At 29.2% G+C, this 27095-nt stretch overlaps 1 protein-coding gene across 1 annotated transcript in view; it reads left to right on the top strand.

The window, feature by feature from the left end:
* LOC103575988 (ester hydrolase C11orf54 homolog) overlaps positions 1–27095 on the top strand; it is a 38789-nt gene that overhangs the window by 1109 nt on the left and 10585 nt on the right. The window contains exons 2-4 of the mRNA XM_053739457.1: positions 20862–20962; positions 21070–21168; positions 21235–21413. Coding sequence (XP_053595432.1) covers positions 20884–20962; positions 21070–21168; positions 21235–21413 — 357 coding nt within the window. The 5' untranslated portion in view covers positions 20862–20883. The remainder of the gene's footprint in view (positions 1–20861; positions 20963–21069; positions 21169–21234; positions 21414–27095) is intronic.

The following is a 27095-nucleotide window of genomic DNA, read 5'->3' as shown; positions in this document are numbered from 1 at the left end:
TAAAAAGATGTATACTAAATTTTTTTCAGGTTAACTATTTTCTCATAGTAACCATGAATTTTTTTTTAATAGATATAAGTAAAAATAAATGTTATTTTTTATTTTTTATACTTTTTAGAGGTTCCAATAATTTTTCTGCAAATTTGTAATTAATTATTTTTTTTTGGGTTTATTTTTTTGTGATTCTCGGTCTAAAGTATTTATTCATTATGAAAAAAAGTCAGGGAATATACATAGGTTACGTCATTTGAGAAATTGAGGCCTACATCTGGAGCAGTAAATTTTTTTATATTATGAGGATTTTGAGGTCCCCGCAAAATTTTTTTTTCACCAGTTTAGCCCTCATCCGGGAAAAAAAATTATATATAATTATATAAAATTATATATAAATCACTAGATAAAATTATGTATAAATTTTGGTCACATATAATTGTGTATAATTTAATAGAACTATACATAATTATAAATAATCAATAACTGCCATGAAAAAAAAAAACATTAAAAAAAACCTTGCCGAGTTATGGGCTCGAACGCAAGACCTTCTGGTTCGGAGTCTGATGTGTTGACCACTGTGCTGAATCACACTTTTGAAAAGTAGGTTTATTGTATATATTTGTTTGGATACAAATGAACTTTAGAAAATTAAAGAGATTAATAAATGATTGATTCTATTATTTGTATTGTATTCAATTATGTTATTGTTTATTCGCTCCGAGGGCAACAGCGTCAGCGCCATAGGTGACGTTTTTACGAACTTCATACCCAGTTTATGTTATTATTTAGCATGTACCAGTATATATTTATATATATTCTAATGAGAGAACAAGTGTTTTATTATTTTGTTTAAATTTATAAAGTGTATAAATAAATAATGGGTTCAAGTTCAAAAGAAAGTTACAAGTGTTGTGTAAAGAATTGTAATAATACTCCAAGGAATTCTAAGTATGAATTTTACTATTTTCCATCAGCTAACCCTAATTATCCACATAAAGCTCAAAAGCGCGAACTGTGGTTAAAAGCATTGGCAAAATTGGAGTAAGTACAAAAACTAAATACTATATTCATAAAAAATAGTTTTCAAGATTTGACAAGATATATTTAATACTCATAAATATTTTTTTGTGTATTATTTTAATAAAAAATTGCAGGCCAGACGGGTCAGCTTGGACTCCAAAAAAAACGGAGTAGAATATGTAGTTTCCACTTTGTTGGAAATAAAAAGTCTGAACATCCGGAAAGTCCAAGTTACAATCCGACTATTTTTGACTATTCTACTAAAACATTGAAGAGAGCAACATCTTCATGTAATCGGTGATTAATTTGATCAATTTAAGTACAAAAAATAGCTCGTACGGATTGTTGTTATTTCCATTATTGTTTTCTTTCAGATTTCAAAGACTTTTAAAAAGAAGAATGCAAAATTCAGTTGTTTCTGGTCTAAATATTAAAAAATTGAAAGTTTTAGACGCTAGGAATTTATTAGCAAATTTAAGTTTGCAAGATGAACATTCTTTAACTCGTGACCAGACAACCTGTGACGCTGAAACCAACGCTAATTTTTTATCTGATGATGACGATAACACAGATAATTTTCGGAAAAATAATGCTATGTTTATTTGTATGAACCACCGTAATTCAAAATTCTGTGATGCGGAAACACAAATTTATATTCCACGAAAATATAATAAAGTAAAATCCAATTCAAGTACCAGTGAGGCTATGGACTTTTTAAAAAAATCTGAAACATGTACAAAAGGATTTCATGGCTACTCATCAGTAAAAGATGCAGCTGATGAAATACGTGATCTTTCTGGTGTTAGCCTAGAAACATTTCAACTTCTATTAAAAATGTTATTAAGACAAAAATATTCGATAACCGTATGAAAGTATCTATGGAAGATCGGCTTTTTATTTTTTTTAATAAAAATGAGGACTGGCTCAACATTTACGGCGTTAAGTGCTTTATTCAAATTGCATCGAACTACAGTATCCAACATTTTTACCGAAACTTTAGTGTATTTAACTGGTGCGTGTAAAAATTTTGTTTCATGGCCAACTAAAGAAACAATCCGTGTAATGATGCCCGAGGTTTTTAAGGATTCATATAAAAATTGTCGAGTAATTATTGATTGTACTGAATTCCACGTAGAACAGCCATCAAAAATTAAACATAGAGTTCAGTTTTATTCCCGATACAAAAAAGGATTCCGATTAAAAATTTTAGTAGGTTGTATTCCGTCTGGATACATATCTTTTGTTTCACGGTGCTATGGTGGTAAAGCCACAGATGCCCAAATAACTAGTACTTGTGGTTTTTTAGACCTACTTGAACTTGGTGATTTGGTACTTGCAGATAAAGGGTTTCCCCGAATAAAAACTCTTCTCGATGAAGGTGGGAAAGGAATATTAATGGTTATGCCACCCTTTTTTTATAATAAAACGTTCACAGCAGATCAAGTAGAAGAAACATATCAAGTTGCAAGTGTTCGAATTCACATTGAAAGAGTCATGCAGAGAATTCGCACATACAATATAGTCGATAAATTTACAATCGACTTGCTGCCTTATTGTGATGCGATAGTATTTATGAGCTGCGTTTTAGTAAACTTACAACCATCAATAATTAAAATTAATCAAGAAAAAGAAGGAGAAGATAATTTTTAAAAAACAACAATTATGAAAAATTTATTTAATATTAATATCACGTTTATAATTTTTAATACAATTTGTAACAACTTTCGAAGTATTTACTAATTGATAGTCGTTAAATTACAAAGCTCTCAGCAAATAAGACACGTTATGAATTTAAATAAAAATATTAATGTATATTAATTTTTGGTATTAACTATGAAGTATTTTCTTTCTCAATTTCTACTAAAACTCTTAAATAATAGTGGAAATAAAAATATTTCAGCTTTGGAATAAGGCTTACCAAAAAATGATCATCTCTTTTGATAGTTACTACATAACTACCTTTTGGAGACCAAATAAATAAATCACATAGATCTAAACTAACAACATACATTTGCACTTGACATTGAGTGTAATAAATATGATTTTTTTTTAAAAATAGCTCTATTTTTTTCTAGTTGTACTTAAGGAACATTAAATTTTTTATTTTTTTCGTCAAAAATAGGTTTTGACGAGCACGTAGCAGGACACTCAATTTCTAAAACCTTAATTGCTTCACCATTTTTTATGACAATACCATCAACACTAGCACACAGCCATGATTGGAATGGCTTAACAAATAAGCCAACAGACACGATATAGACATCATATTGTAGCATATAGGCTTCAACGGCTTTTTTTTCATTTTTGAGCCCATACTCCATTGCTTTTGTTGATGTTATTTTACTATTTATAAGATTTTCAGCCAAGATTTCGTTGTTTTTTTTTTTGTTAGTTTTAATTGAATGTGCTTTTTGAGAAGCACTGATTTGATTCTTTCTAGTAGAAAACCACTTTTGAGATTCACTCTGCTCTACAGTACTTAAACACAACTTCAGTATTTGATAATCATACAACTTAACATGAAAATTATAATAATTATAAAGTTTAACATCTGTAAAAACTATATCACATGAATAAAATCCAGTCTGCTTCGACTTCCGAATTAAAAGATTAATCACTCCCTGACTTATTTCATTCTGTACATTAGTTATTGCATCATCACATAAATCTTTTGCGAATATCCTAAAAGAAGTCTTCATAGCATACTCTTCTCATACTTCAAGACCAGTCGAAATGAACAGTTAATGTTTTCCAATTCTAAGTACTGGACGTCATAAATTGGTCCATAACTTTTTTTTAGAATAAACTCATCGGTAATTAACAATGGCTTTGCGAAAATTTCTTTTGCAAGCTGGCTACTAGATGGTTTTCCTTAACTTTGTTCTGCAGAAGTCTTTGATTCACTAGTGTCTTTATTTATAAAATCAATGAGTGCGTAAATATGTTTACATCTTCCACATGCTTGAGAAATACACGTGCAAGATCTTTGAATTACGTGTCTTGCATCGTTCAACTGAAAGAATCGGTTATTTATTAAAATTTCTTTACATTTTCGCATATTTATTATCAAATATATAAACTCAACTTACTTGCAACTCTTCTTTGTACGGAGTTTCAGTGACACTAGTCTACCTGAAGATCTTACATTTTATTTTGGTCGGTAAATTTCGAATTCTTAACTCTTCAACATCAACAACATTTACCTCACTTAATTTTATATCATTCACAATTTTTTTTTTGTTAAACTAAATTGCATGAGTAATTTTTTCAAAGCCAATTTTAATTATTTTATTCATTATGACATTTTACAAAGGTTATCCGGAATAAGTATATTTACAACTCTTTTTTTTCTTTTTAAAAAAATTAATTTTTCCAATTATTCTTTTTTACATTAATTATTAATTTATTTACAATATTTACCCACAGATATTTTAGCTTACATATATAATTTTTCTTTGAATAAATAATTTTTTTCATTAAGGCCATTGAATGGCCGCCATTCTCCAAGGGTGCCCCCCACTTTTTTCCAAAAAATGCGGCGCCACCTGGTAGCCGGCATTCGCACTAAAAAAAGTACTAGAGCTGAAAAACTTTATAATTAAGTTAAAATTATTTAGAATAAGCAGATGCAAAAAATATAATTTTATAATGAATAAAAAAATTAAGATTATTTTTTAAAATCATTAGTTAGTTTAAGAAAAATTTCAAACCAGAGATTGGAAAATAATATTTTCATTGACCTTGAACTGTCAATATCATATTTATTTTATATGAGCAATTAAAAAGTAATTTTAATATTTATCCAAAAAAAAATTACTTATAGTAATTATAAATACCTAGTTGAGCGTAGTTTCTTTAATAAATTTTAGCATTATATTTGCCATTTAGGAACTTTTTATTTTGACAGATGTAAACATCAGGTCTGTACTATTTTGTGGGCGCGTGCAGGGCGCTCAAATATAGTAGCGGGAAAAATTAAATTTTTTAAAAATTCATTTCTTTCAGAAATAGTAATACTAAAATTTTATTTTGCACGCCTCGAACGCGGAGAGGTTGTGTTTTACAACGGACTTGTCGAGGTCACGCGATTTTTTATTTATTGGTATCAATTAATTGAATTTCGTATCATTAAAAAAATATTAAAAGAAGATATGTACCGTAGTTGTTTAATAATTGATTATTAATTTGATGAATCATAATTGATTTTAAAATTAAATTTCGTTCGAACCCTTATGTGAAAATTTGAAAATAAAATAAATAAATTAATATTTTAATTTGTAAAAGTTCTGATCGTAAGAAATTATTGAAGATCAAAACCTTTCACATAAATTTTTCACTTATCATGACGCAACTTAAAAAAAATTTTGGCATACTTAGTTTTGAGACCTTCATAATATTATATATCTGTAAATATAGATTCAATAAAATAAGACAGCACAAATACTCTTATCGAAAAAATTAAAAGAATAACAAAATTTTATAAATTTCTTAATGATTTTTGGAATGCTTTATTTTTGTAAAATTGGTCGTATCGAAAAATGAAAAAAAAAAATTCGAAGCTTCAATTCTGTAGTTTGAAGATCTTTTACCGATTTTTTTTAGCCATGGTAATTGCGTGATAATAAATAGCTCGAAAAAAAAATGCTATTAATTTTTTGGTTTTGGTTTTTGGCTCTACGAGCCCGGAAAAATCTTTTTCTAGAAAACTAATGCACAGTTCGGTTATGAAATTTATTAAGCTACAATTTGCCTTTTTGTTGTCTCTGTATGACTATTTGTTGCTGAGATCTTGGTCTTGGAATGAAAAAGGATCTTTTTGACTTTGATTATTGATATCGCAGCAATTAATGGTCGCACAGTAATTGCTCATACAAAGAAAAAGAATCGGCCCATTATTGGGTCGTGAATGGCTGCCAATTTTCAAACATCGGCCGAAGATCGGTTAAATATCGGATGATAAAGGTATGCCAAGCATCGCAGTCGCAAGCATTGGCCAATCGTAGCAATCAATCATCGGCCAAAGCTTGGTATCAAGCACACTCGATCAAACCGTTGGCCAAAAAATGGCGGTTAATTGTGCGCCGTTTTTATAAGCAAAAAGACGGCTGCCAATGATTCACCATGCACGAGCCAGTATAGTCACACTGTGAAAAATTCCCAACAAATTTTACTATGGGTGCATAGTAACACCGGACTATAAGAAAACTGGTACAAAATTTACAAGTGTCCCATAGTAAACGTATGCGCATAGGCCACAATCGTGTAGTCTGCGCATACGTTTACTATGGGACACTTGTAAATTTTGTTCCAGTTTTCTTATATCCCGGTGTTGCTATGCGCCCACAGTAAAATTTATTAGGAATTTTTGACAGTGTAGCTATTTATTGGCCAATCATTGCAAACTAGACATCAGCCGATCTATAGAAAAATTTCGAAGCTCGGCGACTTTCTATGGGTGTAAGAGCAGCTATAGAAACTTGAATAAATTACATACAAGCTTAATTTTTGATTATATATATTTATAACGTTATCCATGCCCAGTAATTCGAATAAACCAACAATAAAATATGGGACAACGATAATAAACACGGTTTTTCCAAAATATTCAAATAGTATAAATACGAAAAAAATTAATTTTTCATTTCAGCTACTATACAAGTCGCTGATGACGTATATTGATGATACAAATATTAATAAGTGAATAATAAAATAGTAATACAAAAAACAAATTATAATAAGACATAACTGTTATAATAATAATATTGTTATTAAAAAATTCATATAAATTAGGAGACCGGAGGCAAAATGAGGTATCTCTGAAATTTTTTTTTAACTTTTCAAACATTCCAAAATCACTTTTGTAAATATAATTGAGCATTATTTTTAATTTTTTTTTTTTTTATTTTTTACAAGTCGAGTGTATTGAGGCAGAAATCAATGTCAGGGATCAAAATCAAGATTTAAATAATTTTTGACTCATGTAAGAAACAATAAAATATGAAATATCCGATAAAAATATTAAAAACTACGTTTTATCGATTTTTTTGTTGATAATATGATTTAAACTAAAAACCAAGTTCGATGACATTATATGATCAAAAGAAACCATGAAAAAGATGAGTTGGTATGATATCAGGCACATTTTGTTACGTTATATTATGATTTATCCGGAACAGATAACATAAAATGTTATTTTTTTAACTTTTCAACGCCGATATCTTTTGAACTAATTAATCGATTTTGATAGTTGATGTGGCAATCGGCGCGTTTTATTGAGTTTTAGAGCTGATTAAAATATGAAATCGATCGCGTCAGTCGTTTCGAAAATATTTAGAAAAAACCGTTTTTCACCATTTTTTTCTCCCGCGATAACTCTCGGACGAATTATCCGATTTAGATGTTTGAGGTGGAAATCGACGCGTTTTATTGAGTACTAGAGTTGATTAGATTTTGAAGTCGATCGTGTAAGTCGTTTTTTGAGAAATCAATAAAAAACTAAAAAAAAAATTTTTTTTTTTTCGTAATTCGCAAATATTTTCGAGTCTATTCAATCAAATAATCTGAAATTTCAAGGAAAGTTGATGGCCAACAAGCTCTTTCGATTGCCACCTCAACCATCCAAATCGATTCATTAGTTCAAAAGTTACAAAGAGTTTACATACATACACACAACACACACACACACACACACACACACACACACACACACGCGCGCGCGCGCACACACACACCCACACACATACATACACACACTCGGACATCATTCTGAAAATAGTCAGAATAGCTTCCTAGTACCTCAAAACGTTGACATCTGATGAAAACTCGATTTTCGAAAATCGGGGTGAGAACAATAACTTCCCGAAATTTTTGAAAATCAATTTTCGTAGCGTCGATTTTCTTAGCGGGAAGTTAAAAAAGATTTAGCATATGTGGGACCTCGAAAAATTACACTCAGTAAATAAATAATAGGAGTTACTATCTCGCTATGGTAAAAATTTCAGATAGTAGTAAATATTATCTACATGATTGTATATAAATCTTGTAGATTGTAATATTCACCATATATTTATGATAATTGTTATAATCCTGTATATTAACTAGAGTTAATTATTATATTATTTTAAATAGTTATATTTATAATCCAGATAGCAACAGTTACCATCAGAAATTATAATTGTTACCATCCTGATAGTAACTGTTACTACAATTTGTAGGAAATAAAATTATCTACAAAAAAGATTCTATGACATTTTATGGTAAGTCCGATAGTTTTGCCGAAAAAGTAAAAAGATTTCGAAAATTACTCTAACTTGACTTCGAGAATGTAATTTAAGCTTGAAGACAAATTCATAGTAAATTTTGAGATCTTTTTACTTTTCCGGCGAAACTAGCTGACTTATCACAAAAAGTCATAGCCCTTTTTTAATCAGTAAATTTATTCCTGACAATGTATGACTCATAAAATTTTTCGAAACTCCGCATTGTTTTCTAGATATTTTTATTTCAGTGTCAAGCCCTTAAAATCGATCAGAAAATTATTTTTTCAAGAGTTATAACTTATGAGCAGATCGATAGGTCGAACAAATTTATATACATTTTTTATAGAAATTCGACGTGCTATAAAAAAAGGCCCTTATCATTTTTTGATAAATCGACCAGTTCATGAGTATTATCAAGTTAAAGTTTAAAGTACGAAGAATTGAAATATTTTTGACTATTTTGGCGAAACTATGAGACTTGTCACAAAATACCGTATGACTTTTTTTTTAGGCTATTTCATCTCCTATAAACTATCTTGTGAAAATTTTTCAAAATTCCGATGTTTTTCAGTTATTTTCTTATCTATGATTACTAAATCATTGTAAAAAAATCATGTACTTATTCAAGAGACAATCATAAATGTAAATTATTTACTTTCGCCAAATAATATTTATTGAATAACGGAAATATCTTTATACAAGTTCAGTCAAATAAGTCTCAACGAAAGTGAATAAGATCAATATTTGATCGTTTCTTGAATATAAGTACATACATTTTTTTCAATGATTTCATAATCATAGATTAAAGAGTTTAAGTAAAAAAAAAAATCTACAATTTTGATTTTTACATTGTATATATAAATGTTGATATGATAATGTTATACACATACATAATTATAAATAATTATATGTACCTCATATGTAATCATACGTTATTGTATATATATATAAGTTAAGCGAATTCATTCTCTCCAGGGTTACTAATTCTGAAAGAAACGAATTTTTAAAAAATTTAATTTTTCCTGCTACTATATTTGAGCGCCCTGCACGCGCCCACAAAATAGTACAGACCTGATGTTTACATCTGTCAAAATAAAAAGTTCCTAAATGGCAAATATAATGCTAAAATTTATTAAAGAAACTACGCTTAACTAGGTACTTATAATTACTGTAAGTAATTTTCTTAATATTCTACGTGTCTTTAAAATTACTGGTACGTTGGCCTTTTTTGGATAAATATTAAAATTATTTTTTAATTGCTCATATAAAATAAACATGATATTGACAGTTCAAGGTCAATGAAAATATTATTTTCCAATTTCTGGTTTGAAATTTTTCTTAAACTAACTAATGATTTTAAAAAATAATCTTAATTTTTTTATTCATTATAAAATTTATATTTTTAGCATCTGCTTATTCTAAATAATTTTAATTTAATTATAAAGTTTTTCAGCTCTAGTACTTTTTTTAGTGCGGCTGCTGGCCACCAGGTAGTGCCACATTTTTTGTAAAAAATTGGGGGGCACCCTTGGAGAATGGCCTTAAATGTCCATTGTATTCATAGCCTAGTATAGGTAGTGAAATTATTTTTTTAGTCACGGATGGCGCTACAAACGGTTGCCATCGAAGCGAATAGGGTAAAGAGACCAATAGTGGTATACCCACTAATAGCCGGGCAATAATTCTTTCTTTTGGCAAATTAAAAAAAAAAAATGAGAAGTTAAAATCTTTTAAACTTAACTAAGACTTTTTTAATTTTATATCTCAGTTTTTCATAACTTAATTCATTGTTGAAACTTCAAAATTTTTTAGCTTTCATCCCGCTTTGGGTTTTGTTAGTCTATTTCCAAGAATTTAAAAAAAGTTTTTATTTATAACATTTATGAATCGGGTAATAAATTTAAAAATTTTATAGACTTTATTTTATAAACCTTTATACAGTTTTTACAAATAATCTTACGTTGTTTGGTCGTATCTAAATTATTTCATAAAATATTATGATTCACACACCCGCACAGCTTGATATTCACTCAGAAATTACCATTCATAAAATTTTTTAGAACTCCGTTGTATAAAATTTTATATATTTAAATAAAATTTTATGTAATTTTATAAAAACTAACAAAATTTTATCTAATTATATAAAATTTTTCAACCGAATGTACAAATATGTATGATTATTTATAAGATAACATAATTATGTATATTTATATAAAAATAAATATATAAATATACTAGCTGACCCGGCAGACTCCGTGCTGCCTCAATCGATTGTAGGGCAAAATAAAAAAATCAACTCTGTTTAGGTTTCCACTATATAAAATCGGTGTATTACCGTACGATGGACGGTGTGGCTCAATAAATTATGAATTTAGTTTAAACGCAATCCCTGATAGCCAAGTTGGCGAGAAACTGACGAGAAACTTGCAGCCGCAACTGGACACTAAGTTGACCACCAACAGTTGGTACCTCCAATAGTTGATAGACATTTTCTGAGAAAGTTGGTGGCAAAAGTTGGAAATTCAATAAGTTGACGAACACTTTCTGAGAAAGTTGGTGGCAAAAGTTGCTTGCAAAAGTTGGTGATCATAAGTTGACGGAAAGTTTACTTTCAATTTCCTCAAAATCTTGCATTCCAGTTGCGGCTCCATACTGGCGCCAACTTTCTCAGAAAGTTGGCGGTAACTTGTAGCCAAAAGTTGCAAAATCTAAAGTTGTTGACAACTTGTCGTCAAGTTGGTCGGAAACTAATGAATGACCAACTTTTTCACGATCAACTCGTGCTATCAGGGAATATAGTAAAGTGCCGGATAGCTCAACTGGTACAGCACTCGGCACAATACCGACCTGGTCTGGGCTATATTCCCAGTTCGGGCTATCTATGAGGCGTTTCACGCCAAATCAGATACCATTTAGCTTTTGAACCACGGATTTTTTTGAAACTTTTAAATCTATTGATATAGGTTGAAAGAGACCTTCATGATTTTTTTTCAAATTTTTTTCTCCAATCGTTTTCGAAATATCGAAATTTGAAAAAGGAAGAGATTTTTCTTTCAAATGCCTGTATTTTCGCGGAAAGTGGTTTAAATCAAATTTTTAAAAAGTCAAAAAATATTTTCTTTTTAGATATCTTTTCGATAAAAAATATCAAAAAAAAAAAAAATTTAGAACCACGCTTCTATTAAAATTGTAACTTTTAAGAATAAATTATCGATTTACAAAGATTACGTACTGATCGATTTTCCTCATAATTTCTCACAGCAAATTGTTACCTATTCTACAACTTTTCCAGCTATGCTCATAATGGGATAACGATGGGATCTATTTTTTTTTAGATTTCTTAAATTTTATATTCCAGTTTTTTTTTTTTTTGAAGAAAATTGCATTAACATAATAGCATGCTCAGGATTTACTGTTAATAATTATCTGACACACAACTTTCATCAAAATTTTCAAATTTTCTTCCACAGAAAAATGATTACTAATTAATTAATAATTTCAATTAAGATAAATGTCCCACTACCGGAACAAGACCCAATACCGGAACGATTTGATAATCATTATATTATATTTCAACTTGTACGCGATGAAACTAAATAAAACTTTCTTTATTTGAAACCTTAATCTTTCAGTTAAAAAATAAGATATAAAATAGATTTTAGAAAATATTCAAAATATGAAAAAAAAAAATGTTAATTAGAGCAATAGTCTCGAATTCATAACTTTTTCATGTCTCTTAATGGTTTTCCTAAGAAATCAGTCAATGGTCTTGGCTTATAGAAAATGCATGGAATTACTTTTCAATAATTTTTTTTTTTTGTATATGCATCTTGAATGACATAAGATTCAAGAAAACATATTAAAAATATGAAAAAAATAGTATTATTATATTAATTTTACTGTTCGTCGATTGGTACACCAAAATGAACCCGTGCCCAGTACCGGAACAGCCAATCATATTAATGTTATTAATGTTATCGATAGACATTAACGGTGAATTTTATTGACTGGCTACATCAAGTACAATATTAATTATTACTGGAGCCCTAATATTTGAAGCAGTATGTATGATTGTTATAAAAATAGATTAAGTATAGATAAACTCTAATTTAAATCATAAAAAATAAATTTTTGTTTTTAGTTTTTTTTTTTAATTATTTTTCTAGTATAACCTCAAATGATTAATTTTGTTTCTATTCTTTAGTTCAAAATATTTATTTTCATTGAATATTCAATCATTTTAAAATTTTAAATACATTTTACATTATGAGTGTGATATAGCAATCATCAAACAAATTTAAAATTACTAATAAATCGAGTAAATAATTAATAATATAAAATTTAAACAAATGCAAATTCAAAAAATTTTTATATTAATAGTGCTTTTTTTGTAAATATTATTTTTTTAATTATTTATCTTATTTATTCATAATTTTAAAGCTCTCTGATGTCTGCTACATTCATACTCGTTTAACATTAATATTATTTTATAATTATTAATATTTTCACCATGAATAAATGCAAAAAATAACTTATTTTATTTACTGTTCCGGTATTAGGACAACCGAATTCCCGTATTGGGATAATGCTATTTCAGCGTTCCGATATTGGGTCTTTTGGGTGTCATAGAAAAATTTTTTTTTTTTATATTAAATTTAAAAAAAATGAACGAATTTAATTATTTTTGAATTGGAAAATGTCTATTCTATATGATGTAATAAATTATTTTGGTTTATAATTTGTTTGAATATTTTTAAAACGATAAAAATCAGTCATATACCCTTCGTCGTTCCGATATTGGGACATATACCTTAATAACAATAATAGTTAATTAATAAATAATAATTTTCCTGAGGAAATAAAATTAAAAAATTTTGATGATAAATGTGTCCGATAATTATTAACAGTAAATACTGAGCATGCTATTATGTTAAGACATTTTTTTTGTGTAAAATGAGCGAATAAACTAATTGGATCTGGTTTAGGCGAGGTGAATTAAACAATTAAAAATTACACAGATTTTATCAATAAATAAATTATAGATTTATTTACACTTATTTACACTTAAAATTATGAGAACTTATATTGAAGCGAATGCGACTATAATTAACACGCGATAGCGAATGCAACTCAGATAGTTTATTCACGTATAAATTGACACGTGGTCAGTAGCGGTTAACTCAACAATAATTAATTAACAATTAATTATTAGCGACAGAACAGTTTATTTATTCTCAATAAATAGCAGCCTTGATATACTGTCTAAATATTGAGGATAATTCAGCGTAGCGGTTTTAGTTTAGTATCACACAAGAAATAATAAGCGAAGCGGTTCAAGCACGAGGTTGCAAGTAGCAAAGACACGTTGTAGAATCTCTGAGCGAAGCGGTTAGACAGATAGTTGTAGAATGAATATTGGTAGCGTTGTTGAGTCGTCGAGAAGCTTGGTGTCGACGTGGCAGCCTTGCTGCATATAACGAATTTTCCTATTGGCTTAAAAGCGCGCCAAAAGGTAGCAGTTGATAGCGAGCTCTCTCATAGGCTGACCAATATAAAACGAATTTTGTGATTGGTCAGCTTGTAGCGGGTTCTCAGGACGTCTTGACACGATCCTGAGTTAGAAATTGTATGTGCCGGGCCCAAATAGCGAGTGACCCGGCACTATTCTGACCTTCAGTCAGTAACGAGCTCGGCTTCTCCCGAACCGAGCGGAAATGCACGAAGCTTGATTTAAATTAATCAAGCTCGTGACTGAACATTTTGAAAAAAAACTGGATTATGAAATTTAAAAAATTTAAAAAAAATAGATCCCATAGTTGTCTCATTATGAGCGTTGCTGAAAAAGTTGAAGAATAAATGAGAGTTTGCTATGAAAAATTATGAGGCAAATCGATCAGTACGTGTTTTTGGTCAACCCGTGAAAAATCCGATAGAAGCTTACCAAATCCTTGAACTTACGTCTCATTCATTCTTATATAAAATTTGTTGTACATGTTCACAATTTTATCGGAATGAGTAGGAATGCGTCATACTTACATTTCGTAACCCTAGCGGTTTAGACACCACCGCCAAAACTCCGAGTAAACTCGTCGGAAACTCGGAGTATCAGTGGCGTTTAGGGAGAGTTTTAGCGGAGTAAACTTGGAGGATGGTGTGCAGATGCGACGCTAGATTCCGCTAGCGCTCTGTCGAGGTTTTTGTGGAGTACCGTTAGTGTCCTCACGGAGTATGCGCGGAGTACTGTTGGAGTTTTTTTGGAGCATTTGTCGAGTAAAAGCAGTGTTTTCTGGGAGTACCTACGGAGTACTGCTGGCGTTTTTGCGGAGCATTTGTCGAGTATAGTCGGCCTTTTTAAGGAGTATGCTTGGCGTTTTGACAATGTTTTTGCAGAGTTTTTGTGACGTCTGGGCGGAGTTCTCGCCAAATTTTCCCCGCATTTTGACGGAAGATTTAGCCGTACAATTGTGAAATTACGTCAATATTTTGGTGGTAATACAAAATTACAGAAGTTACGTTTAAATTATACACTGCTCAAATTATAAAAGGGTATAATATACTATGTATAATTAGACAGCTCATAAAAAATCAAATTGTTAAGAATCAATGGTTGGAATGAGAATAGCTTAAAATTAATATAAATAATATATTTCACTTTTTTGTTCTATTTGTTAAGTTATTCAAAAATTCATTTCTCTTAAAATAATTATATTATCACAATATATTATAATTAATTATAGTATTAATCTCTGTCTATTTCTGTAAAATTCTAATTATATTAATTGTAATTAAAGAACATATTTTTTCAACGAAATTCACGTCAAAATCTGTTTTCAGAACATTTTCTAAAACTATGACTTTTAAGTTATGTTTCTTTTCAGTTTAATTAACAATTTTATTAGATAATGAAGCATCCATATATAATGAATGAATAAAACATTTGCTTATTGTGAAAAAGACATACATGAAAAAATATTTATATTAGTTTACTTGTGATTTCAAAATACGCAACTATTATACTTTTGAAACATTACTAAAATGTTGAGATGAATCCGTATTTATGTCGAAATTATGCTACAAATTTTCGCAAAAGCCGTACTTAGATGTCAAAGAACATAGAGAAATTTCCACCAAGTCACCGGAAAAATTCCGCGAAAACGCCAGCAGTACTCCGTAGATACTCCCTGAAAACGCTGCTTGTACTCGACAAATGCTCGGTAAAAATGCTCGCGGTACTCCGGCGATACTCCTTGAAAACACTGCTTTTACTCGACAAATGCTCCAAAAAAACTCCAACAGTACTCCGCGCATACTCCGTGAGGACACTAACGGTAGTCCACAAAAACCCCGACAGAGCGCTAGCGGAATCTAGCGTCGCATCTGCACACCATCCTCCGAGTCTACTCCGCTAAAACTCTCCCTAAACGCCACTGATACTCCGAGAGAACTCTATGACGGAGTATACTCCGCAGAAACTCCGAGTTTAATCCGAGTTTGCGCCGAGTCAACAGAACCGCTAGGGAAGAGAATCAATTGGAAATATAGACGTGTTGTTATTTCTTGTTGTAAAAGAATGAATGGGAAAATAGTTTTGCTTTTTTACGTGAATTTGTAAGCGACATTCTTATGGGAATCTATGAGACAATAATTTGCAATGCATCAATTTCTGATAAGATTCTATAAGTACAAGTTTATACTCTTACCGTTGTATAAGAATGAATGAGAAAATAGTTTTATTATTTTTACGTTAATTCGTAGGCGACATACTTATGGGATTCTATGAGATAATAATAAAAAAAAAGAGAAATATCGTATGTTTCTGTTTCCTCAGATAATTAAAAATCATTTGGAATAATTAAAATTTTGAAATTATTTTCAGTTGAATTGAATAAGAAAATAAAATCATTTATTTTTTTGTTTAAAAAAATAATTTAATTACTAGTGCCAACTTATTTTAACCCACTGAGAGTTATATATTATTTTTCAACTTCAGTAAAGAAGAAATCTTTATTTTTTCCATGTGATGGGACTCGAACTGACGACCCTTTGATTGAAGCTCTGAAAACAGTTCAAGTCAAGTGCTTTAGCCTGCTCGGCCACCACATGCATTTGGAAATAGAAATTTATTCTTTTACTTAAGGCTATTCAGTACTATATATGCCCAAGACTAAGCTTAAAAAAATTGTTTTTATTCATTATTGAAATTTTGATAATATGATGTTCTCTTTGTTTTTTGTAATAGTTTTAAATTCAATTAAAGCAGTTTTTTAAAAAAAGTTATTCAATTGTTTCTTTTCTTTTCTCATAATCTTGAAAAATGTCAGGTTTAAACTTTATTAAATTGATTAAATTACAAGAAAAAACAGATAAAATTCGACTCGGATATTCTTAAAATTTATTCCGATAAAAAAAAACACATGGTTGTTTTTAGTATTTTATTTAGTATTTAAAAAAAATATAGCGTAAAGATTAATTTGTTCAGAACAAAGTGTTTGTTTAATAAACAAATGAAAAATTATTATTTTTTTATTGAACAAGAGAACATGATAAATTACGATTTAAGAAAAAAATAGTTCCTTAATATTAATACTAAGCAACAAAAAAAATTGTTAATTAGCAAATGCGGTTTTTAGCAATAAAAAAATTTTTTTAGGGCACGATTTTTTTCTTATAAATCATTATTTTCATCAAGCATCTTATTTCCAAAAAAAAAAATTTTGAAAAATCTTATCAAAAATGCATTTGTTTATAACAATTATTTAAACAATATAAGTAAATTTTTTTTTAAATTATTGTTATGTAGCTTTTAGCAATAAAAAAACAAAAAAATAAAAAAAATAAATTTCTTGATTGCTTGAATTGCATTTTTAATTTTTCAATTCCTCAGATTGGGAATAAAAAAATGAAAATCCAAATTTTTTAATTTTTCCAACTGTGACTTTTTCTAAACCCTTCCAAGAATAGCTCCAAGAAGTGAAAATAATCCTGAGTTCTTAGTTTAGAAATAATCAGGATGTTTATATAAACTTTTGACGTGTAAAAATTAACTAATTTACAAAAGTATAGTTAATTGAAAAATTGCGGTAAAAATTTTTTTTCGGTGGATTATTATTAATCCATGTGTTTAGAAAGTACCAAAATTTTTTTATTTCTTAATATTTAGTTTAATAATAGTTTTTGAACTATTTGCAAAAAACGAATCCACTTTTTTTTTTTTTACTAAATTGTTTATAACTTTTACAATTCTTGCCAGCCCCAAATTTTTACGATAAAATTTTTGAAAATGCTGTGTTCCGAATCAAAAGAGACCTTAATCATAATTTTCGGTGGTCTTGAACAGGTTTTTGTCAAAAAGGCACTTTTTGACTAGACTAATATGTTTATATTTGCAAATATCGTAACTTACATGAGTCAACAAGTCATTGAAAATACAAATGGGAAAATGATAAATTTTATTATTTTCTCATAAAATTCAATTATGAATGACAGGATCATTTTCTCATGCGTTCTTATTAAAACGTAAATTTTTTAAATTTTATTGCACGACTCATAATGCGAAGCATTAGAGAGTGCTTTACGATCGAAAATTTTTATTTTCTTTTAGAATCCAATTTTGACTAATAAAAATATTTTCGGATACGTTCTTATACAAACGGGAAGTTTATAAATTTTGTTATTTTCTCATAGGATCCAATTATTAGTGACAGGATCATTTTCTCATACGTTCTCATTAAAACAAAAATTTTGCTAATTTTATTATTTTTTCATAGATTCCAGTTGTAAGTGACGAGATCATTTCCTTATACATTCCCATCTAAATAAAAATTTTGTAAATTTTATCATTTTCTTATAGAATCTCATCATTACTGATGAAATGGTTTCCTCATACGTTTTCATTAAAACAAAAATTTTGCTCATTTGATTATTTTCTCATAGATTCCAATTGTTAGTGACAAAATCATATCCTCATACATTCTCATCTAAATAGAAATTTTGTAAATTTTATTATTTTCTTGTAGATTCCTATAAATCCCGTGAATATTTTATCTCATCCAACCTTATAAAAACTCATTTTTCATAAACATTTGTATTTTCCGATAGAATCTTATAAAGAATCCCTTATCAGAATCTATGAGAAAATAATTTTTTTAAATAACTCCTATACAATCTCATAAAATTCAGTGAGTTCTATGAGAAGAGGACTCCCACTTCTCATAGAACTCATTCATTCTCATAAAATTTCTATGAGAATTTATACGAAGCTATCGGATCTTATGAGATTTTTTAAGCAGGAAAGTCGTATGTTAATTTATGGAACAATGGCGTTTTGATTATACCAGTGTCTGACCGGTGATTAAATTGGTACTTACATGAATATTTTTGCGAGATCTCATTAATAAATTTGTTAAATACCTATTAGCAACTGGTACGGAACTTAATTTGACAAGATAAACCCAATAACCTTAAGATATAAATTTTTGAAAATAACCAAAAAATCAACTTTCTTAAATTTCAAAAAGTTCTGCAGTGGCCGGATTTAGGGATATTGAGCTAAAATTTTAAGGATCACCTTCTTTTCTGACCTACTTTCGAGCAAAAAATCGGCGTCCAAATCGATGGTCAACGCGCGAACACTTTTGTCGAAAATTAATGGATTTACACATATATATATATATATATATATATATATATATATATATATATAACATAATGAGACAATTTTAATATTAATGCTATTGAATTTTTGTTTTGTCAACTATCAATCAACCTTAAATCTCTATTACTTAAAAAATGTTCAATGAAACTGAAAATAAGAAATAAAAAAAATAAAATTTATAATTTAAAAGTGAAATAAAAACTCATAATTAAAAAAAACTAATGGTATGAAATAAAAATAAAATAAAAGTAATAACTAAAAATAAGATTAGCGATTGAGGTGTGCACTTTTGGATTCTCCAACTTTTTTAAATTTATTATGAAGACTCTGAGCGGCGTATGTGTGTACGTACGTACGTATGTACGTATGTATTCAAATATTCTGTAATTTTTCAACGGATTAACCGATTTGGCTTTTTGAGGTGGCGTTTGAAGCACCTCATTCATTCCGGTATTTTTTTTAAGCTGAGCATAATTGGTATGGTACATTCGGAGATATTCCAAAAATGAAATTTTTTCAAGAATGTTTTTTTCGAAAACGTTTTGTACTCGATGAATTGATTTTATAATCAAGTAAGCTCTAAAAATTTATAAGTTGCGTCGAATGCCACTTCAACGTTCAAAATCGGTTCATTAGTTCAAGAGAAACCGCTGTCGGAAGAATTGCGAAAACGTGTTTTGTTTTAAATAAAATCCACATCGTTGAGCTAATTGATGAAAGTTTCCTTTGAACGTTAGTGATCAAAAAGCTTCGTTGAATACCACCTTGAACGTCAAAATCGGTTTATTATTTCAAAAAGGATTTAGGATTAAATATAAATAAATCTGGGCATCGGTTGGTCCTGCGGGTCAGCGCCAAAACTTCCAATGAACTACAAAAGAAGAACATATTAGTTTTGAGTAATATTGTTCAGTAATTATGATGGTATTCAATGATAGAAGTAGATATAGAATTTACATTTATTCTCCGTTGACGATATCTTTAGAACGGATTATCTGATTAAGACGTTCTTGGCAGCAATCGAAAGCTTTTATTAAGTTTCAGAACTGATGAGATTTTGGCATTGATCGACCCGACAGTTTTCAAAATATCAAAAAAAAAAAACGAAAAAAAAATTTTTCTTTTTTTTCGTATTTCTGAAATATCTCAGAGTCTATTTGACTAAATAACCTAAAATTTTCTGAAAATCTAAGTTCAGAAGGAATCTTTCGAATGCCGCAAGAACCATCTAAGTCGGGTCATTCATTAGAAAGATATGAGACGTTTACATACGCACACACACACACATACACACACACACACACATCGCTCTGAAAATGTCTGAAAAGCATCCTTGCACCTTCAAACGTCAACATATGATGAAAACCCGATTTTTGAATATCGGGGTGAAACCAATAATTCCGAATTTTTTGAAAATCGTCGATTTTCTTAGCGGGAAGTTAAAAAAATCTGAAAAACGATTGACATGTACGAGCTCAAGGAGCTCAAAAATGTATTCACATTAATGTATTCGAGCTCCTTGAGCTCGAAAACAACGGGAAGTTTTGGAGCTGGCACGCAGGGCCAACCATTTCCATAGTTGTTTTTAAACTTTCATCTTTTAAATCGAAAATCTAAATACGTATTTGTCTCAATATTATTGTTTGCAAAAATTTCTATGTCATTTTTTGCAAATTTATCTCATAAAATGATTACATCATAATAAAAAAAATTATATAACGTTTGTATCAGTTGAAAAAAACAAGTTGATAAGATAATTATATTAAATACCGTGAAAGAGTAAACTCAAAGATTAGATAACAAATATATTAAAATTAACAACATCAGTTTGATAATTAGTATCAACAGTTAAAAGAATTATTCACTATATTGATTATTATTCATATTTAACCACGACACTAATTTTTTCGATTAAAGTTAATTTTATTCTTCAGTATTTTAAGATGACAAATTGCAATGCATACTGAAACTGGTAAAGATTTGAATATCTGTCGAAGAACTCTTTTTACTCCAACCTTGAACGACATAAAAAATGGTATGTTTGAGTAAATATTCTTATGTAGTTTAGCATTAATGATTTTATTTAATGAGTATATAATATTTTATATTTTTCTTCAATTATTTACAATTATACTTTTTTAGTTATTTCTCCAGCTCTTTCCAAAAACTTTTTGGAGACTTCAGTTGAAGTTGTAGATTGCCCAGATTTAAGAGAATCACCATTCAAATTAGCATCTGCAGGTTTATAGTTTTAAACGTAAGATTATGGTGCAATCAAACTATATTCATTGCTTTGATATTTTTCAGGACTCGGAGGACATCCAAAACTTTGTGAAATCGGCGGACCACCTTTTTTACTTCCATGTGTTCAAAGAGATAAGATTTATGATGTCCGAACGATTTCAAAACAAATCCACTATGGTGATAAAGCTTTTATTATTGGAGCAGGAGCTGGCCCTTGGCCTCAACTCTCCCAAAACTGTGAAGTAAGCAAAAATGAAAATTTATGTATGATATTTAATACCATAGTAAAAAATTAAATTTGATCGAGCGTTCGGAGTTATTCCAAAAATAAATTTTTTCGAAAATGTTTTTTTTGGATAACTTGAAATGAGCTCGATGGATTGATTTCAAAATCTAATGAACTCTAAAACTTTATAAGCCGCGTCGAATGCCACTTCACCCTGATTAAACAACTGAATTCGACCGAATTCAAAATTTTAATTCTGCTATATTTTGTTGAATTCTGCAAAATAGAATTCAACTAAATTGAAAATTTGAATTTGAATTAAACAGAATAAAACCGATTAAAAAATTTCGAATTCGTTTTAATTCAGTTTAATTCAAATTCAGAACCAGAAATTGGAGAATTATTTTCGAATTAATCAGAATTAAACTGAATAGAATTATTTAAATTCGTTTTAATTTGAACAAAGTCTGGTTTTCCTGCCGAATTAAACAGAATTAATTTTCAAGTTAAGTACCGAATCAACAGAATTTATCTGAATTTAATAGAATTAAAAATTTAATTTTGTTTAATCGATCGAATTCAGTTGTTTAATCAGGGCAACCATAAAAATCGGTTCATTCGTTCAAGAGAAACCGTTGTCGAAAGAATTAGAAAAATTTTATTTTTTAGTTTTTTTGAAATTTCTCAAAAGCGACTTAATAAATCAATTCCAAAATTTTATCAGCTCTAGAACTCAATAAAACGCGTCGATTGCCACTTCAACCGTCTCAATCGGTTGATTCGTTCGAGAGATATCGTTGAAGAAAAAAATGTTAAAAAACATTTTTTTTCGAATGTCTTCAAAAAAATCAAATCGATCGATTTCAAAATCTAATTAGCTCTAGAATCCAATAAAACGCGCCGATTACCGCCTCAACCATCTCAATCGTTTAATTCATTCGAGAAATGTCATTGTTTCTGTTGAATACTTTTTAATTCTGAAATAATGTTTTCATTTCACTATCTTTTTAGGATATAAAAGGATTCAACTAGTATTTTTAATTTCTGTTCCTACTGAATGCTATTTAATCCTGAAACAATGTTTTCATTTTATTATCTATTAAGGATATAATAGAATTTTACCAGTGTTTTAATTTTCTGTTTCTATTAAATACTTTTTAATCCTGAAATAATGTCTTTATTTTCTTATCTATTTAATATATACAAAATTTGAAACAGTATTTGAAATTTCGTTTCTATTGAATACTTTTAAATCTTGAAATAATGTCTTAATTTGATTATCTTTTTCGGATATAATATGATGTGAATCGTATTCAAATTTTTCAATTCTGTAGAATACTTTGTAATCTTAAAATAATTTCTAAATTCCATAATTGTTGGGGGACATTGAAAAATCAAACTAGAATTAAAATTTTTTATTTTGTCGAATACTATTAATTTCTAAAATATCGTCTCAATTTAATTATTTTCATAGGATATGAAATGAGTCGATTATGCTCGAAATTTTTGAATTCTGTTGAATTCTTACCAATCTCGAAATAATGTCTAATTATTATTATTTGGTAATTGTATAATGATTTGGATAGACATAAAAATTGCTAATTTTCTTGATTACAGCATAAATCAATTTTTAGAATCAATTATTTTTTCCAATTATAAAAAAATTCAACTGCACAGAAAGAAATAAAACTTTGACTCAAAAATTTTTTCTAGCCAAGAAAATCCAAAGGAAGTCTGGAAATTTCTTGCACAAAGTTAAAATTTTTCCGAACGTATCATTTGCTTGAGCCAAGAAATTTTATTCTTGCTCAAAAATAAGTTCGATCTTCCTTATAATTATTTTGGTCCAAGAAAGTTTTTTTCTCTGTGTAGCATTTATAATTTTTTATTCTACTGAATCTTTTTAAATTCTTTAATAGTATTCAACTCTTATCATCTTTTTATGACACAAAATGATTTGAAAAGCATATAAGTATTTTTAATTCCGTTGAAACCTTTTAAAACGAAAAAAAAAGCTGTGACATTTTGTAACGCCCCGATAAAAAAAGATTTTGTATGAATAGATTTGAGTCCATACATAATCAGATATGAAAATTGACCAGATCTGATCACATTTAATCATATATGATTAGTAGGGCCGATAAGTTTGCCCTGCTAAAAGATGCGCAAAATTTGCAAAACTCTGATTGGCTGTTCGTTTTTTTTTATATTTAATTCTACAAGTGAATATCATCTGTCGCAGCTAAATTCAATATGATCGAACTGTCAGAGTATATAACCTTATGTTCGAATTTCTTTGTAGAACCAGCGGTAACCTCGGAGTTATAAAATTTTGAGGAAAACGCTAAAAGCACCATAACAATTTTGATGGAAAAAAATGTAGAAAATTAGATGAGATTTAAGGAGCTACAACATAAATTTTAAAAAAGACTGTGTAAGAAAAAGAAAATTGATGAATTTATAAAATTGTAAATTAAAGTCAAGCGACACGAAAATTTCAGCAAAATTCAGTCTCTTTTCGACAAGGATATAATACCATTGCATTTTAAAAGAGCACCGGCATGGCATATACTGAAAAAAAAAAATTACTGACAAAAAGGTTGGTCTTTTTTTCCGCTCTGAGTCCTTGTTGAAAAGTTACAAGACTTTTTTAGTGAGCGAATAAAATATTCATAAAAACAATCTAAAGTATTTTTATCAAGTCGATGAAATAATTCTTCGTAGCGGTAACACAGGCATAGCTTTTATAGAAAATAAAATTTCCTACAAAAAAGCATTCATGTGTTTTTTTGCTCTGAGTCCTTGTTAGAAAGTTACAGGACGTTTTTAGTGAGCAAATAAAATGTTCATAAAAAAAAAAACCAAAAGATTTTTTCTAAGTTGATAAAACAATTTTTTTCAGTGGTAGCAACGTAATGGCTTTTAATTTTCGCCCGTATTATGGTGACTCTATATGGTACTTCTATGGTACTCCTATTTTACTACATATAAGGTTTCTTATATATGCCCTTTTCATTTTTCGATATTAATTCCCGAGAGAAATTGTTAGAATTTCGAAATTCTCCAAATCGTCTTTATTTTTTACTGATTTTTCTTACACTCAGAAAAAGAACTGAAACATAATTGACTTCGCTGGGCAACCTCTGAATTTCCCACTCTTCTAAGCTCAGAGAGCTCGATAACGTTGTTATTTGTGAATTCTTCAGCCCAAAAAATAGTCATTTTTCAATTCAGAATACACTTACATGGAAATCTAAGATGGCAAAATAATGATTTTCCCTACCCGGGAAAAAATGATCAGACCTGATCAGACATGAAAGATGACCATGCCTGACCAGGCCTGGCCAGACATGTTTAGGTCTGATCATGTATGTTCATGTCTGGTCAGGCCCACCCGGGTAAAAAAATTATAGATAAAAAATGGCAATAGATAATTATATAGAATTATAGATAACTATATTATACAATTATATATAATTATTTCTATAAAAAAAAAAAAAAATTCGGGCGTGTGCAAGATTTGAACCGTGGGCCTTACGCTTGGATGTTTAACCCGCTTCCCGTTGACCTAAGAAATTGTCTTGAAAAGTTAGTTTTGTATGAACTTCAAGTAATAAAAATCTTATACGTGATAGATTCTTGGTCAACAAAATTTTATATCTTATACATGATAGGTTTTTAGTCAAGAAAATTTTATATCTGATTTATTAATTATTGATTAATAGTTATACGAAATTCTATATCAGTTATATATAATTAAAACTACGTTAGCTATATGTAATTATAACTAAGGTAGTTATATTTAATTATAACTAAGATTTTAAATTGAATCCCACATATCAGGCTTGATCAGACATGGGCAGGTATGATCAGGCCTGACCGTATTTAACGCTTTAGACATGAACAGGCATGGGCAGACGTGAACAGGCACGGACAGACATGAACAAGCATGGACAGGCATGATTAGGCCTGAGCGTATTCAACGCTTCAGACATGGACAGGCATGAACAGACATGAACAGGCATGGACAGGTATGATCAGGCCTGAGCGTATTCAACGCTTCAGATATGAACAGGCATGGTCAGGTCTGATCATTTTTTCCCGATAAGCAATCTAGTTTCTACAAGTACATTAATGTTATGATTTTTTTTTCCTTAGGTAGATTTTTTTGAAAATCTAGGAATTGTATTTGTCATCATGGTAGATTTTTTGAGGAATTTTGTCATAATCTATTAGAATTGGTTGAGTAGAATTCGAATATACCATTCGTTGAAAAATTTATATACTCTCTAAAAATAATTTAGTGAAATTCTGGCGAATCAGTAGATAGTCACTATTTCTACAGCTATAAGTACACTACTAATTCAACCAGTGGTATACTTATAGCTGGTTTCCAGTTAATATTCACTAATTTGAAATGAATTTCACTGATTCATTTTTAGAGAGGACTTGATTATTACTACAATTCTCATCCGATATTAACGAAATTTCCTATAATTATTCTATGAGCGATTTTCTTGAACAAGTTCGAAGATGGGCTAGATCGGTCAATTAGTTCAGAAGTTATTGCTGTTTGAAATTTTCACGATATTTCAATAAAATCAGTTTATCACTGTAAAACATCATAAAGCTTTAAAAATAAAAGTTATAAACAATTTCTCTAAAAAGTTCCTTGAAGCTTGTTCAATAATCTTTAATTTTTTACCTTAATCTTTATGTTTTCATAAGGTGACACGCGTTAATGTTCGCAACAAAATATCCCCGCGTCAAAATATCCCACGGCAAAATATCCTCAAGTTTAAATATTTTTGTGACAGAAAGATTTGAAAAGATTGAAAATAAAAAATAAAGTATTTCGATTAAAAAAAAAAATTCTTTCGTTTAAAAAAATTGTATTATCAAGTAAATAGTTAAATCTAATTGCAATATTCAGTACATAAGTAACTTAAAAATTATTCATGTCAAATTTGTGATTTCCGAAACTTAAATTTTGACGCCGTTGATTAATTTAACCCCTGACAAGCACACTGGGGTACAAAGTACCCACCCCAAAATTTTATTTCGTTATAATTTATAACATACGTAACGTATTACTGTACGATGGGCGGTGTAGCTCAATAAGTTATAGATCAAATAGAATGGAAGATCGTATAGTGTCGGATAGGTCAACTGGTAGAGCACTCGGCGCGATACCGACATGGTCTGGGTTCGATTCCCAGTTCAGGCTATTTATATTTTTCTTAATTTCTCTATAAATTGTCTTATTGAGAGAGTTTGCATGTTTTAGGTTTCCACTATATAAAATTGGACATATGTAAGACACATGGCCGACATATGTAAGACACATGTCCGACACTTGCGAGACACATGTCCGACACTTGTAAGACACGTGGCTGAAACAAGGACTCAGAGCAGAAAAACCCATGAATGCTTTTTTTTTAGGAAATTTTATTTCCTATAAGACTCATGCTTTTGAAAAACAGACCAACCTTTTTGTCAGTAATTTTTTTTTTTCAGTATATGCCATGCCGAAAATAGACTGAATTTTGCTGAAATTTTCGTGTCGCTTAACTTTAATTTACAATTTTATAAATTTATTAATTTTCTCTTTCAAACACAGTCGTTTTTTTAAATTCATGTTGTAGCTTCCTAAATCTCATCTAATTTTCTAAATTTTTTTTTCTATCAAAATTGTCAT

This window comes from Microplitis demolitor, chromosome 5 (genome assembly GCF_026212275.2).
Source record: "Microplitis demolitor isolate Queensland-Clemson2020A chromosome 5, iyMicDemo2.1a, whole genome shotgun sequence".
NCBI classification, from domain to species: domain Eukaryota; kingdom Metazoa; phylum Arthropoda; class Insecta; order Hymenoptera; family Braconidae; genus Microplitis; species Microplitis demolitor.
This window is presented reverse-complemented; position numbering and strand designations above follow the sequence as displayed.